General features: G+C 36.5%; 1 protein-coding gene and 1 pseudogene across 16 annotated transcripts; one reads left to right on the plus strand and one right to left on the minus strand.

Annotated features, from left to right (window-relative positions):
* Window positions 1-1343: 1343 nt before the first annotated feature.
* On the minus strand, window positions 1344-3343 carry LOC131780660 (uncharacterized; annotated as a pseudogene).
* Window positions 3344-4023: 680 nt separating this feature from the next.
* On the plus strand, window positions 4024-12517 carry LOC131776779 (uncharacterized). Of its 16 annotated transcripts, none has more exons than XR_010717980.1 (7): window positions 4024-4234; window positions 5687-5766; window positions 6122-6188; window positions 9786-10000; window positions 10651-10712; window positions 11461-11555; window positions 12290-12517. XR_010717980.1 is itself a non-coding variant. In XM_066168737.1 (4 exons), the coding sequence occupies exons 1-4, from the start codon at window positions 4173-4175 to the stop codon at window positions 8759-8761; spliced, it is 366 nt and encodes a 121-aa protein (XP_066024834.1). In that variant the 5' UTR covers window positions 4024-4172; the 3' UTR covers window positions 8762-9170. The 16 variants fall into 16 exon arrangements, 3 of the variants coding, with proteins under 3 accessions (XP_066024834.1, XP_066024839.1, XP_066024843.1); XR_010717977.1 differs by lacking the exon at window positions 5687-5766 and adding an exon at window positions 11634-11782; XR_010717975.1 differs by lacking the exon at window positions 5687-5766 and having other exon boundaries at window positions 10651-10755.
* Window positions 12518-14185: the final 1668 nt, after the last annotated feature.

Consider the following 14185-nt stretch of genomic DNA (forward strand, 5'->3'; position numbering starts at 1 on the left):
GCTCCAGGGAAAGGTTGAAATTCAAGCACAGAAATGGTAGGAGAAGTTGAACGTAAAGATTCCATCAACAAGCTTTCTTGTAGCTCCATAAATTTTGAATGAAGATCATACACTGTTGTCTCCTAGAGTCAGTGACAATCCCTGGCTTAATGTTACTTCTGCCACCAGGATCCCGCTCTTCCTCACACACACACATATATATACTGATATATATATATATATTGTAAGCGCTAATATATGTCGCAGAGTTTGTCTCGTATTTTCTTTTGGGAAGAAGCAACGAGGAACCCGTATTAATAAACTGATATAGTTTTTGGGTTTGGTGGACTCGTGGGCAAAAAAAAAAAATTAAAAATGTTTAAATATATATTTACTACCTGCTTCTTTCGTCGATGCCTCGTTGGCGCTGTAGGCAGCGTGTATATTTCGTATCCGTCGCAGGTGGCAGGTTGAAGGTCGTGAGTTCGATCCCCACACGGGGCACTTCTTTTCATTTTTTTTTTTCTTATTTCTTAAACAGAACTGCTTGCCACAAACCATGATAAGATACACGGCAAAATTTTTTAATTTGCTTGCGGTAAAATAATTGAGAAGTCCTGCAACCGAATTCTGGCCTCAGAACGATCCCATGAACGATTTTCAGGTCACGCGGCTGACTAACAAACCTCATGAAGGCTTCATAGAATTTATATTACAAGAATCATACTTGAGTTAATTAAGCAGGAAAAATTGAAAGGTATCACTTCAAAAGTTTGTGTGTAATTATCTCTTACTCCCTGGACTTCACTTTCCACTCCCCCACAAAATCGAACAGAAGTAGGTTTCCATTCCCCCGCAAATTTGAACAAAAGAAGTAGCGGAAAGTGTGGGAACGAGATGACGGCCGGTTTGTTTTGTCTCTCACCTGTATTGAGCGATCACTTAAAGTTTAACTACTCAAAGTCGATGTTAACACTATTTTTGAGCGAGTGTTGGTGTTCAATTTACGGCATGAAGTGCCTTTTTTTATCGTTTTTTAATATCCAGGTTTTGGGACTTTCGCCTCGCTATTCCCCATGGCTGACCTCTTAATGCAGGTTTGACTGTACTTATTAGCGCGACTCAAAACCAAAGTAATAATCAGCCGAAGTTACCGCGGCATAAGGAAAAGAGAGTTCGTTTTATCTTAGACCGTTGGTTAACAGTGTGGCGTGAGTGTTATGTTCTGCATCACTGATTTTCTTTTAGCTAGAGTTGTTCCTTGATATGTCTCGAACAATTCATAAACCCAACTTATTACACAGTGAAAAAAAAATGATGCAAGTCTTCTTTCTTACAAACTACCATGTATCCTAATTGGAAAGCTAATCGGTGCATCAATTTGTGAGAAACAAAAACTCCGCATGAAAATGAGTGTATTGTTTAGCGAGCTGAATAACTTTGGTTGGTTTATAAATGAATGAAAATAGCTGCTTAAATTAAGCAACCACTTGAGACTCAAAAACTGTCTTTGTCCCGTCCTGTCAAGCTTTCGCTGGACAGCCCACGTACTAATCAGAAATCTACAGCCTGTACTTTGAGTGTTGAAAGAGATCTTTTCCCTGATAAATATGATGCACCTGTTTTTCAGCCAACTGAAAACTACGATTCGAGGTGGTACTTGAAGCACTGTTGCACTGGCTAGACAGCGCTGACCTTGATTGAAAATAACGACCTCCTTCGGATTGCAGGTCTTCATTGGCCCCCATAGCTACGACAGAGATCTTTGGCACCATCGGCTCGTCGGGTTTCTTCGTAGTCCTCTCCGGGCCGGCACCGAAATGAAAAGAAGAGTCGGGGGACATTTGCTCCGCATAAATGGCTATTATTTTAGTGAGAAAAGACACTGATGGGGAATAAAGACACTGAAATGCAAATACCAGCTGTACTCGTCGTCCACAGCAGCATTCTCCGAAGTTTTTGGCGAAGGGTACGAACGATCATGATTGCATGTTATGGAAATTTCTTTCGATTTCCGTCCAACAGCAGAATTTGGCGGATGCAACTTTGTGTTGATATTTAGACTTCGCCGAATTGTGTCCGCTCGAACGGACGTAGCATTTGACACTGTATGTATCACCTGGCGCGTTTGTCCTTTAGAATTTGCGATTGCTTGTCTTTCAATAAAAGATTTTTTAGTGTCAAATGAGCAACTGAGTTCACTGATGCCGTCTGGGTTAGCGTTATCCGCCCCCCTGTCTAATTCTGTTGTGACCAATTCTAATTCTTCCTTCTTGCGTGATATCGGGTGTTCTCATGTCACGCATATTTACGCCGGCGGGCATACCGAGACTTTTCCTTGTGTTTGGTGTCTACAGTCACTAAACTTGCGCTTGAAACTTTTCTAAGTGATCTCGTCTTTCTTTTTAAGACCCTTTCGTGGTTTGAAGATGATTTCTCGTCGTTTGAAATAGGAGTCTTCTTTATAGGAATGTGTATTTTTTGAATAATCCGGGGATTAGATCGTTTCCTCTCAGAAGAGTTGCTATCGCAGCATATTTACTTTCCTCGACACCTCGCACCTTGCCGCTCCAAGATTTCTCTTCTTTTACGCTCATAAAATCCAAAAAAGGATTCACATGAATATTTGTTGACGCATTCCCGTCAGTCAACAGGATAGTCGCACACTCTTCATTCCCCAGTCGTTTGGCCTCCAAATAAGGTGTTCTGTCTTCGAGATTTCGAACATCTATGTCAACTTGAAACTTATTCAGTTCGCTAACTATAAACTTCACTAAAGTGGCGTTACCTGTGCGAACGGGAATGCATGACTGGAGTGTTTTCCGTCGTCATCTCGTAGGTTCAAATCAATGTCCTGTTTAGCGACATTAACCAGTAGTCTAACAATATCTTATCGTCGTCGATTGCAAAGCCCTAGACAGCATGTTCGGCCCTTTTTATCACGATATTTACATACGAACCGTGCTGCAACAAGAGTTTGAGTAAGTTGTTCTGAAAGTTTTAAAAACTAATGAGACGAACTGATTTGAAACCTGAAAATAATTTGCATTTTTTAGCTTTCTGTGTGTGTCGTTTCCACGTGATGAGGTTTGTAAAACAGTTCTTATCGGCATAAAAGGTGATAGTCTTGTTTTTTAACCACAAGTTATCACTTTGTTTGTTGTTTATTGTAACACTCAATCTGAAAATATCTTCCTCATGTGATTGCGACCTTGTTATCTTTTCGCGCCGTTTGTTGACTCGTACTATTCTTCTCACGGCCACTCCATAAATGCCTGACGTATTTCATCGCCGTAACTTCAAAATAACATCACTGGAGATTTTACTGAATTTAGAAAGAGTGAATCACTAGACGTACCTTCATGGTACGCTTCGGCACCAAGTCAGGCTCGTTTGTTATCGCCAGGGGTATATTGGCTCGCCTGCGTACCAAAATGGTACGATTAGGTGAGAACTGGGTAAAACATCTATTAGATCACGGAAGAAAGACCACGTGGATGATTGTCGCGAGCGATGGCGCTGGCAAGAAGAGCGAGAGTTTTCGACAGGCTGTATTTTAGTACAAAGCAAAAAGGCGAAAAGGTTTAAGAACTTCAGTGCCTTCAGAGGATGAAGTCCAACATCATAACAAAATCTGCCGCTTCAATTAAACAATGGTCGAAAGTAAGAGTGAGGATTCTGACACAACTGCAAAGCGCCGAGGTGAGTCTGTGTGTTTTATCATTTGATTTCATCCTGCGATACGATCCTTTAAAAGTTTCAGTACTCTTACTTTAAAAATCTTGCTCGTGCTAAACAGAGAGAAAGCTTTTCGTGGGTAAACAAACCCATGCCTTCCTCGAGAGGTCGATTATCGCCGTGGACAAACTCGTAAGAAATACACCATTTGCATGTTAGCTGTTAGTTCTATATGGCCATCGTGAAAAAAACCAAGAGTGATTGTGAACAAGGAGCGTTTCCTACTATTTAATACGCAGTCAGGTTTGGTGAATTTAATTTTAAAAGTGTTGCATTAATATGGCCAACTTTAATAATTACAGGAAAAGGAAAGTGGGAAGGGAGCATGCCTGTATGTGTCCTCAGCAAAAAGTTCAGATTCAACAACAATCATCATCAAGAAGCTGGAGGCCATAAGGATTTACTGTTAACATTAGGAATCAAGCATTGCATCGGCTTCACAGTTATGTGCCTCCATGAGGATGGCTCTTATTGTGTTGGAAGACTGTGAAGAAAACAATTTCATTGAGACTATCAAGTAAGTATCCCCTTTGTTTGTAAGTCTTTCCACTCTTAAAGACTTCATTGTGAGTGGTCAAATAAAGTTCAATTAAATGCATGATATAAACACAAAAAAAATTAGACACTTCTGATTGGCTGAAAACAAGTGCATTTTTCACACAGCACAAGTGCAAAGTTGTAACACAAGTGCATGTTATAAATAGTATGCTGTTAAAATTGTGAATAAGTGCTACACATGTACAAATTGCACTTGCTTTATGCACTCTTGCAATTATGTTGTCTTTGAAAAATTTACTTGTGCTTATTATCACCAAATTGTTTTGAAAAGTTATTACCTGAACAGGATTCCTTTAAAATGTTGTATGGATTACATGCAACTGCATGAGTTAGCATTGCGAATATTTCACATTGTGGATTGTGGACAATAAGTGACAATATAAACTAAAGGGTAATTTTCACTGGCTTTTTGAAGCTTTTAACTATAAATTCTCTCTGAACATTTTGCTTTCAATAACTTTTCCATAGTTTCTCGGTTATAAGGCGAACTTGGTTCTAAGATGCACCTCAAACTTAATAACTTAGTCAAGCCAAGTTCCCAGACTGAAAATTACGTGAAAATACTTGGTTATAAGATGCACCAAAAGGATGAGAGTTAACAAAAGGACTTAATGGAACTGAGAACAATTATTCCTACACAACTGGCATGCAAACTCTTTTGTTAAAATGTAAATAAAAGTGAAAAAGTCACACATTTAATGATCTACATAAAAAACCAAGGCTAAAATTTCACACCTGATTATGAATATTCAATGATCCTGATTTCATTCTATTAACCCTTTAACTCCCAGATCAAATTTGTTATTCTCCTTACCATCAACCATACAATTCTTACAATGTTCATTCAGAAAATTTTGTTTTTTGGATCAAGTAATTATCCCCAAATTGATCTTTTCCTTTAATCTTATCATTTATCTAATTGCTATTGTATAAATATTTTAAGGAGAAATTCTGTCTTGGTCACCCATGGGAGTTAAAGGGTTAAACATCAACCAACTGATTTAAAACTCAGTTGCAAAACTAACTGATGCGATCTCATCCTAAACAGTCAGAGTTTAACTTCAACTTCTTGTTTGATTGCAAATATGCTAAGCACTCACCATCACTGATATGACCTCAACTTCAAGTTGAAAATTGTTGCCAAAACTGAGGCAGTCAACAACAATCGTGAAATTGCCCATGAATATGGCATTTCAGAATTCACGGTGTGAAAATGATGCAACCAGCAACATGTCCTGTTTTCTGGTGGGCTGCCGATGACAGCAAAGTGTGCATCCTTGCAACACTACAAACCAAAAGACCTGAGTTGGATATCATGTTACCGAGCATGTGTGCAAATTTCCACTTGTTTGCTTATCTATAGAGGTTGATTTTAAGTGTTCTAAAAGCAGTATTCTTTTTTAATTCATAGGAATAAAAGTTTGAATTCGATGTAATCTTTGCTACACCTCAGACCAAAAAGCTCTGCTTTTTCTCCTTTTTCTCTCAACAGTTAGTGTCCTTTTCTTGTCTTTTTAACTACAGTATAAGTTCTGCTAAAATTGTGATATCAAGATTTTGTTGTGCAAAAATACTTGGCTATAAGATGCACCTCAATTTCAGCATTAACTTTCTAACCGAGGAAAGAATTTTCTTGTAAAAACCATGTGCCTTAGAGCCAAGAAACTACGGTAAATTATCTTTGAACATTTTGCTCCATTTCTTTCTACCAAAATTTGTCACTATGTATTTTGCTGTGTTTGTTTCCCAAAATCTTTGGAAGATTCTTTCTCTCCTGGACAGTCATGGCCTCAGTGGCTGTTTCAATGAATATACTTGGTCATCATAACCTATTTTGTTTCAACAGATCACCGAAGGATGATGATACAACAAACACACGCCCATTGTATTTATTTCTTCTGGACCCCTGTCAGGTAAAGCTGTTCGCAAAACAGAGCACTTGTGGGCTGTAATGGCGCAGGATAATTACATTCTTTCGATTGTAGCTTCCTAGAATCAAATTTCGCAATTTAAAGGTGAAATAAGGTGCAAAACCGATCAGCTTTTGAATAGAATGGCACGCTCTTGGATTCGTTAAGGTTCAAAGAGTGACACGGCTTTGTCTGCTAAGTCATTTTTGTTTCAGCGTTGTATCAAACATTGTTGACATGAAGGTGTTTTATTGAAAGGTTCTAGGTGATAAGTTTGCACACTAGCAAACCAGGCATGTAATCTAATTCCGCAGCAATCCTAGCATATGTTAGCGACCTCATTGGCGGCATAACTTGCAAGCTTGTGATCGTTCATTAAGCTGCCATGACAATGTGCACCATTACTTCCCTTTCCAAAATTCATTTTTCTTTACAAAGAGACAGAGCTGACCTCCTTGATCAGTAGTAAAAGAAGGGGCTCTGCAGAAATGTAGGTATTGTTAAAACTAATTTTGAGAAAAAGAGAGTGGTCTAAAATCTATTGTTTATTGTACCTGTAATGATGAACCTATGTCATTGAAGCTTTACAGGTCAGTGATTTTCCATCTCTCCTCATTTTTTCCTAACATCTTGCATGGGTTAATACAGTATAAAAATCTAATGATAGAAAAGTGTGGTGTATTGCATGCCTACCAAAAATAACAACCATACAGAGTCAAGGGCATGTAGATGTACATCGGAGCAATTCCAATCACTCTGATGTACTAATGTAGTAATTAACAACTCAAAGATTGACTGGTTTGAACTGTTCTCAACAATGATTTGATCTTTTTATTAAATCTTTTTTGCTCTTGATTGTAGTGTGCAATTTTTTTAGTATTGATTGACAGTTGTTGCAGTGCTGTTATGACTATAAATTTACAAGTTTTTCCTGGATTCTGTCAGATACTTGATGCAAGAGCAGTACATTGATGAGCTTGTGTTCAAATGCTTGATGCTGGAGTGTGATTGGGAAGTGCAGTAAATTGCCTGATAATGCAACCAGGACAATAAACAGGTACATGTATCTATCATGTAGAGTTTGATTAAGTCATTTTTTGCTTTAAAATGCCTTACATTATTTTTAGAGTATATTCAGAGTGACAGTGAATTTTGAGTGGTGTGTTATGCCTTAATCCCTCAAAAAAGACAAAACAAAACAAAAGAGAGGGAAAAAAAACCAGGACAGTTGTCAATTTAACAGTGGATTTCTTTTTTAAATTACCCAGCCAATTGGTATGTGCTTTGGGTCAAAAATTCATTCATTTTTTACTATTACTACTGGTACTAAGCAATGGAATTAACTGCAAGCAAATCAAACCACCAAACCAAATTCTTTTTAATAATTGGTAGCCCATTTTGTGAAACATCTTGGTTCTGGTTCTCAGTTTCTTCCTGGACATACAACTTTTTTGAAGCAAACACAAAACAAAATTAAAATAATTTTAATTTTATGGCTCTCAACAACATTTTCAATATGCACACAGCTTCATTACTCAGTTATATTAATTATTATTATTAGCTGTGTGCATATTGAAAATGTTGTTGGGAGCCATACACAATTTGGTCCCTTTAATAAAATTGTAAGGGTCACTTGAAGATTTCTTAAAATGTTCTCTCAGTTATAATTAGGTAGATTTTACTTCAATTCAGCTCATTTCCTTTTCATTTTATTGTGACACACGCAGTATAGCCCTTTTCAGTCTGGTGAATACTTGCACACCTTGCAAAACAAAAATATAATTGCCAAATAATAATGTGATTCATGTAGCTTTACAAGGGAGACATTGTCTTAAAAATTTCTTCAACATGTTGTTGCAGTTACTCCTAAATCAAAGAGGCCTGGCATTGTTAGAAAAAGGAAATTTGATGCAGATTTTCTATCATCAAGGAACAATGATTGTGAAGGTATGATATTTGATTAACCCTTTTACTCCCATTAGTGACCAAGACAAAATTTCTCCCTACAATATCAATACAATATCAAGTGGACAAGTGATGAGAATGAAGAAAAATATCAGTTAGGTGATTATAAGTTGACTCAATACCAAATTCTCCAAACTAACATCACAAGAACTGTATGGCAGACAGTAAGGAGAAATTAATTAGATCTTGGGAGTTAAAGGGTCAAGTGCTATCTTATGGAACAAGCTGCAAAAGGAGCCAATACATTTATAACTTGCAAGCCTTTGAAAACTGCATACCATGTGTTCCCTCAAAATTATAGTTTTCCCTGCTTATAACCCAGTTGCTTAGTTGTAGGTCAGAGTAAGTGGGCTAGTTGTAGCAACTTGTCTGCTTTATGTGTTTAGCACTTTTTGTAAGGATTTGATAATATTTGATACTTTATATTTGAAAAGTTTTGGATTTTTGATGTCAACACCTAGAGCTTCAATGTGAACCAAAAGTTGGCTGCTGACATAATGTACAGTACTTACTTACAGTATATGGGATGGAGCAACTCATCCTGCAACCTAAATGAAGCACTCCTCCATCCCTGTTGGGACTGTTTTGGTTGCCCTTGTAATATTATGTAGTGTTAGTAGTACAATCATGCACTTGAGGAGAACTTTTGAGATTACTCGAGCTTGTGGTTTTACATGTATGTGATGGTCTTATGCAGTACAGAATCCCTCTAATTCCAAGTTTTAACCAGGTGCTGCAACAGCAAGCCCTAAAGATTGGCAAATTCCAGCCTCAAATTGGGGTCTACACGCACACCTTCAATTTTGTCATATTTACATGGCTATGACAGCTAACAATGTGCATATAATCACATTAATCCACTCTTGATCCCTTTATCACCTATGCATCAGCAAGACTAATCATGAGGAGAAGAGTGGTGTGCCTATCCCAGCAAAGCAAATGTCATGGGGTGATGTGTGAACCACACACAGCTGCTGCCACTCCATCCATATCACTATTATCATCATGTATCAAATGGAAAAAGTAGTTCTGTAAGAAAAGAAGCACCATTGTCTAGTGGGTATATGCAGAATAAGTGCTCCCCAAAAGAAGGGGCATGCTTTTTGTCTCATTACTGATACCATAACTAAACAAAAGTTTTCTAAGAAATGAATAAGATGCAAGACTGTACATACTACCAGAGCCTGGAGACTGACTTTTTTTTTATCCTGTAGACCACTCACTGGTGACCCCCATCTCTAACTCAGATAATTTTCATTTACTGGTATATGCAAAATTGCAAGTGACAGTTCATGCATTAAGTAAATTACTCAATGTTTGAGCAAAATTGAAACTAGCTTCTTTACTAAATTAACATCATAATAAAACAAATTATGCCTTCCTCGAGAGGTCAATTATTGTAGTGGACAAACTTGTCAGAAATACACAATTTGTTCATTAGCTGTTCAATGTGGCTAACGAAAAAATAACAAAAATTATCTGTGAACAAGGAGCTTTTCCTTGTCACTTACTATTTTTAAATAGTAAGTAGTAGTAAGTATTATATAATAGTAAGTTAATAAATAGGTAGTCAGGTTTGGTGAATTTTACAAGTGTAACAGCTGTATTAATATGGCCAACTTACTGTAATTACAGGAAAAGGAAAGTGGAAAGGGAGCATGCCTGTATGTGTCCTCAGCAAAAAGTTCAGATTCAACAACAATCATCATCAAGAAGCTAGAGGAGACTATCAGGATTTACTGTTAAGAAGGAATCAAGCATTGCATTAGCTTCACAGTTATGCGCCTCTGTGATGATGGCTCTTTGTGTTTGGAAGACTGTGAAGAAAACAATTTCATTGCGACTATCAAGTAAGTATCCCTTTTGTTTGTAAGTCTTTCCATTCTTAAAGATTTCAATGTGAGTGGTCATCAGTAAAGTTTGACAATTAAATGCATGATAATATACATGAAAAAATTATGCACTTCTTATTGGCTGAGAACAAGTGCATTTTTCATGCAGCACAAGTGCAAAGTTGTAACACAAGTGCAGATTATAAATAGTATGCTGTTGAAATTGTGAATAAGTGCTACACGTGTACAAATTGCACTTGCCTTATGCACTCTTGCAATTATGTTGTCTTTTAAAAATTTACTTGTGCTTATTAACACCAAATGTTTTGAAAAGTTATTACCTGAACAGGATTCCTTTAAAATGATGTATGGATTACATGCAGCTGCATGAATTAGTAGCATTGCAAAGATTTCATTTTGTGGATTGTGGACAATAAGTGACAATGAATATATAAATTTCAGGGTAATTTTCACTGGCTTTTTGAAGCTTTTAGCTATAAGTTCTCTCTGAATATTTTGCTCCATCTCTCTCCACCACAATTTGTCACTATGTATTTCGCGCTTGCTTCCCAAAACTGCTGAATATTCTTTCTTCCTTAGACAGTCATGGCCTCAATGGCTGTTTCAGTGAATATACTTGGTCATCATAGCCTTTTTTGTTTCAACAGATCATCAAAGGCATGCAATGAGCACACACCCATTGTATTTATTTCCTCTGGACCCCTGTCAGGTAAACCTGTTCCTTTCTCCCAGTAGTTACTTATATCACCATGGTAACTGGCCAAAGTAGCTTCCTCTTATTCTTTATGAAGGGTTAAGACCATTTATATAAGTTCTTTGAGACAGAGCCAACCTCCTTGACTAGTGGTATAAGAAGAGGCTCTGTAGAAGTGTAGGTAGTTGTTAAAACTAATTTTGAGAAAAAGAGGGTGGTCAAAAATCTATTGTTTATTGTACCTGTAATGATGAACCTATCATTGTGGCTTTACAGGTCTGTGATTTTCCATCTCCTCATTTTTTTCCTGACATCTTGCATGAGTTAATAGTCAGTAGTAGAATGATAGAAAAGTGTGATGTATTGCATGCCTAATGAAAAACAACTATACAAAGTTAAGTGCATGTAGACACAACTTAATATATTTTGCCCCTTCTAAGTATTGGTTCAAAGATTTACAGTGTGTTTTTGAATATGTTTCTTATGATATAGCTTGCAAATATATACTGTTGCAGAAGGCAATAACAAAAAGTAGTAGCTTTTTAAGAAAGGGTAAATCAGCTATAAGTTTCCTACATGTAGTAATTAACAACTCAAAGATTGACTGGTTTGAACTGTTCTCAACAATGATTTGATCTTTTTGTTAATTCTTTTTTACTCTTGATTGTAGTGTGCAATTTTTTTTAGTTTTGATTGACAGTTGTTTACAGTGCTGTTATATGTGTGACTATAAATTTACACAGTTTTTCCTGGATTCTGTCAGATACTTGATGCAAGAGCAGTACATTGATGAGCTTGTGTTCAAACGCTTGACACTGGAGTGTGATCACCTGATAACGCAACCATGACAATTTGCAGGTACATGTATCTATCATGTAGAGTTGGTTGAGTCATGTTTGCTTTTTTCATTGTAAAATGCCTTACATTATTTTTCAGAGTATATTCAGAGTGACAGTGAATTTTGAGTGGTGTATTAAGCCTTAATCCCTCTTTGAAAAGAACACATTTCCAAAAAAAAAGACAAAACAAAACAAAAGAGAGGGAAAAAAAACAGTGGATTACTTTTTAAATTACCCAGCCAATTGGTATGTGCTTAATTCATTTTTTACCGTTACTAGGCAATGGATTTAACTGGAAGCAAATTAAACCACCAAAACCAAGTTCTTTTTAATAATTGGTGGCTCATTTTGTAAAACATGTTGGTTCTGGTTTTCAGTTTCTCCCTGGACATACAACTTTTTTGTAGCAAACACAAAACAAAATTAAAATTAATATAATTGAGCAATGAAGCTGTGTGCATATTGAAAATGTTGTTGGGAGCCATACACAATTTGGTCCCTTTAGGAAAATTGTAAGGTCAATTGAGGATTTCTTAAAATGTTCCTTCAGTTACACTTATTTAGATTTGACTTCAATTCAGCGCATTTCCTACATGTATTCATTTTATTGTGACATGCAATATAGCTCTTTTCAGTCTGGTAAATACTTGCACACCTTGTAAAAAAAAAATATAGTGGCCAAATAATAATGTGATTCATGTAGCTTTACAAGGGAGACATTGTCTTAAAAATTTCTTCATAATATTGTTGCAGTTACTCCCAAATCAAAGAGGTCTGGCATTGTAAGAAAAAGGAAATTTGATACAGCTTTTCTATCATCAAGGAACAATGATTGTGAAGGTATGATATTTTATTAACTCTATTACTCCTGTTGGTGACCAAGACAGAATTTCTCCTTACAATATCAATACAATATCAAGCAGACAAGTGATGAAAATAAGGAAAAATATCAGTTAGGAGATTAAAAGTTGATTCAATACCAAATTCCGAACTAACATCACAAGACCTGTATGACAGACCGTAAAGGAGAATAATTTTGATTCACATCAACGCTATTAATGTTTTTGCTTCAAAACAGGATTTTTCATCATCACTGGATAAAGTCACCATTTCCTTGGAGGACATGGAGAAGAAGGTCATGGAAGTTCTTACAAATGAAAGAAAAGCGTTTGGAATTAGGGACAAGCAGTCATGAAAGCTTTTATAAGCAGAATTTTCCAGAGTAAATGTCCACTGTTATTCGCTTGCTCTAAAAAAGAGTCTTAATAATAAAAGTAATCAATAATTATCAATTTTACTACTAACAGTGCATGTAACAATACCAAACAGAAAATCTCATGTTGGAACTAGTGGTAACATAGAGATTGTAATGAAATGTTTTGTAAACAAAATAGTGAGGAAATCAACATTGCAACAGTCTGGTATTTACAGTTTGAGTAATTTTTTATTTCTAATTACTTACCAAGAGCTTTTTGGCAATAATGAAATTGATGTATTTCATTCTTCCTCTGCAGTTATTAACTTTTAGACCCTACAGCTTAATGAGTAAAGATGCACATCTATTCCTTTCAAAGCTCAATCCCAAATAGATGCAACTGACTTCTACGTTAGAGGTCACATGAGAAATATACACTTGTGATAAAAAAAAACCTTTAAATTTTTGGATCAATATCAGTATCTGGGCAACTGCCCACCTTCCCCTAACTGAATTTTTAATCAGTATTTGCCCAGATGCATGTAAAATCTATTTACAAAGTTACTGGCAATAAAATTATTCTTGTGATAAGAATTTTGGTTCTTTATAAGAGAAAGTGCGATCAGAGGAATTAAGAGTGTGACAGGTCATCTAAAACAAACCTGTCAAGTACAAGTTTTAAATTACTGATTTTGAAATATGCTGAGGCAGTCTGACTTTGCACTTCAGAAGTTTGCAAATACCAAATCAACACCAAGGACCTTTAGCAGTAAGGAACTGAGGCAACGCCGAGGAAGACGTCACTTAAAAAATGTATTTATATTTTATGTTAAAATTTTGCGGATGGCTGGGTGTGTTCACGGTTTCTTACGACGCTTCACTGAAACTTCAGCATAACGTATGTGAGCCGCTTTGAGTTCCAAATGGAAACTTATTTTAAAGCTTCCGTTCACAGATCACGCAAATTTTGGTGATTTCATTTTGTTTTTTACAGGGCAGCTAAGTAATTTACAAAGGTTTAGTAGGTACTGCTGATCAGCTATTATTTTGCCAACTGTTATGATATTTTGTTTTGCCTTGTCCTTGTTGCCATTGGCGTCGTGGTTCGCGTTAAGGTCCCTGGTACTTACCCTGTAAGATAAACTTGGTCGTAAACTTTGTCGTCAAGACAAACAAAACGTGCTTGTGTTGTAGAAGTAATTAGAGTTTTGGCGCAATTTTCGCGGCACGAAACTAAAGTCGGTCACAATGAAAACAACAATGTAACTATTTGGAGGCTCAAAAGGTTACGGTTTGTAAAATTCAGCTAGTTGCTCATAAAATCCCCTTATGACAAACTTTAGAGCAGTGATTCAAACCAAAGTTGTCAGACCACATGTTCATTTTTTTCCGCCGCAGTGATTGGACCAAAGTTGTCAGACCAAAGATAATTTTTTTCCTGCCGCAGTGATTAA

Source organism: Pocillopora verrucosa, chromosome 1, assembly GCF_036669915.1.
Source record: "Pocillopora verrucosa isolate sample1 chromosome 1, ASM3666991v2, whole genome shotgun sequence".
NCBI lineage: Eukaryota > Metazoa > Cnidaria > Anthozoa > Scleractinia > Pocilloporidae > Pocillopora > Pocillopora verrucosa.

Bases quoted from the DNA above. Each gene is read 5' to 3' on its own strand.
- LOC131776779 (XM_066168737.1), top strand. From the start codon at position 4,173: ATGAGGATGGCTCTTATTGTGTTGGAAGACTGTGAAGAAAACAATTTC. The intron at 4,235-6,121 runs GTAAGTATCCCC...TTGTTTCAACAG, and splicing joins AATTTCATTGAGACTATCAA to ATCACCGAAGGATGATGATA. The intron at 8,133-8,611 runs GTATGATATTTG...GTCAACACCTAG, and splicing joins AAGGAACAATGATTGTGAAG to AGCTTCAATGTGAACCAAAA.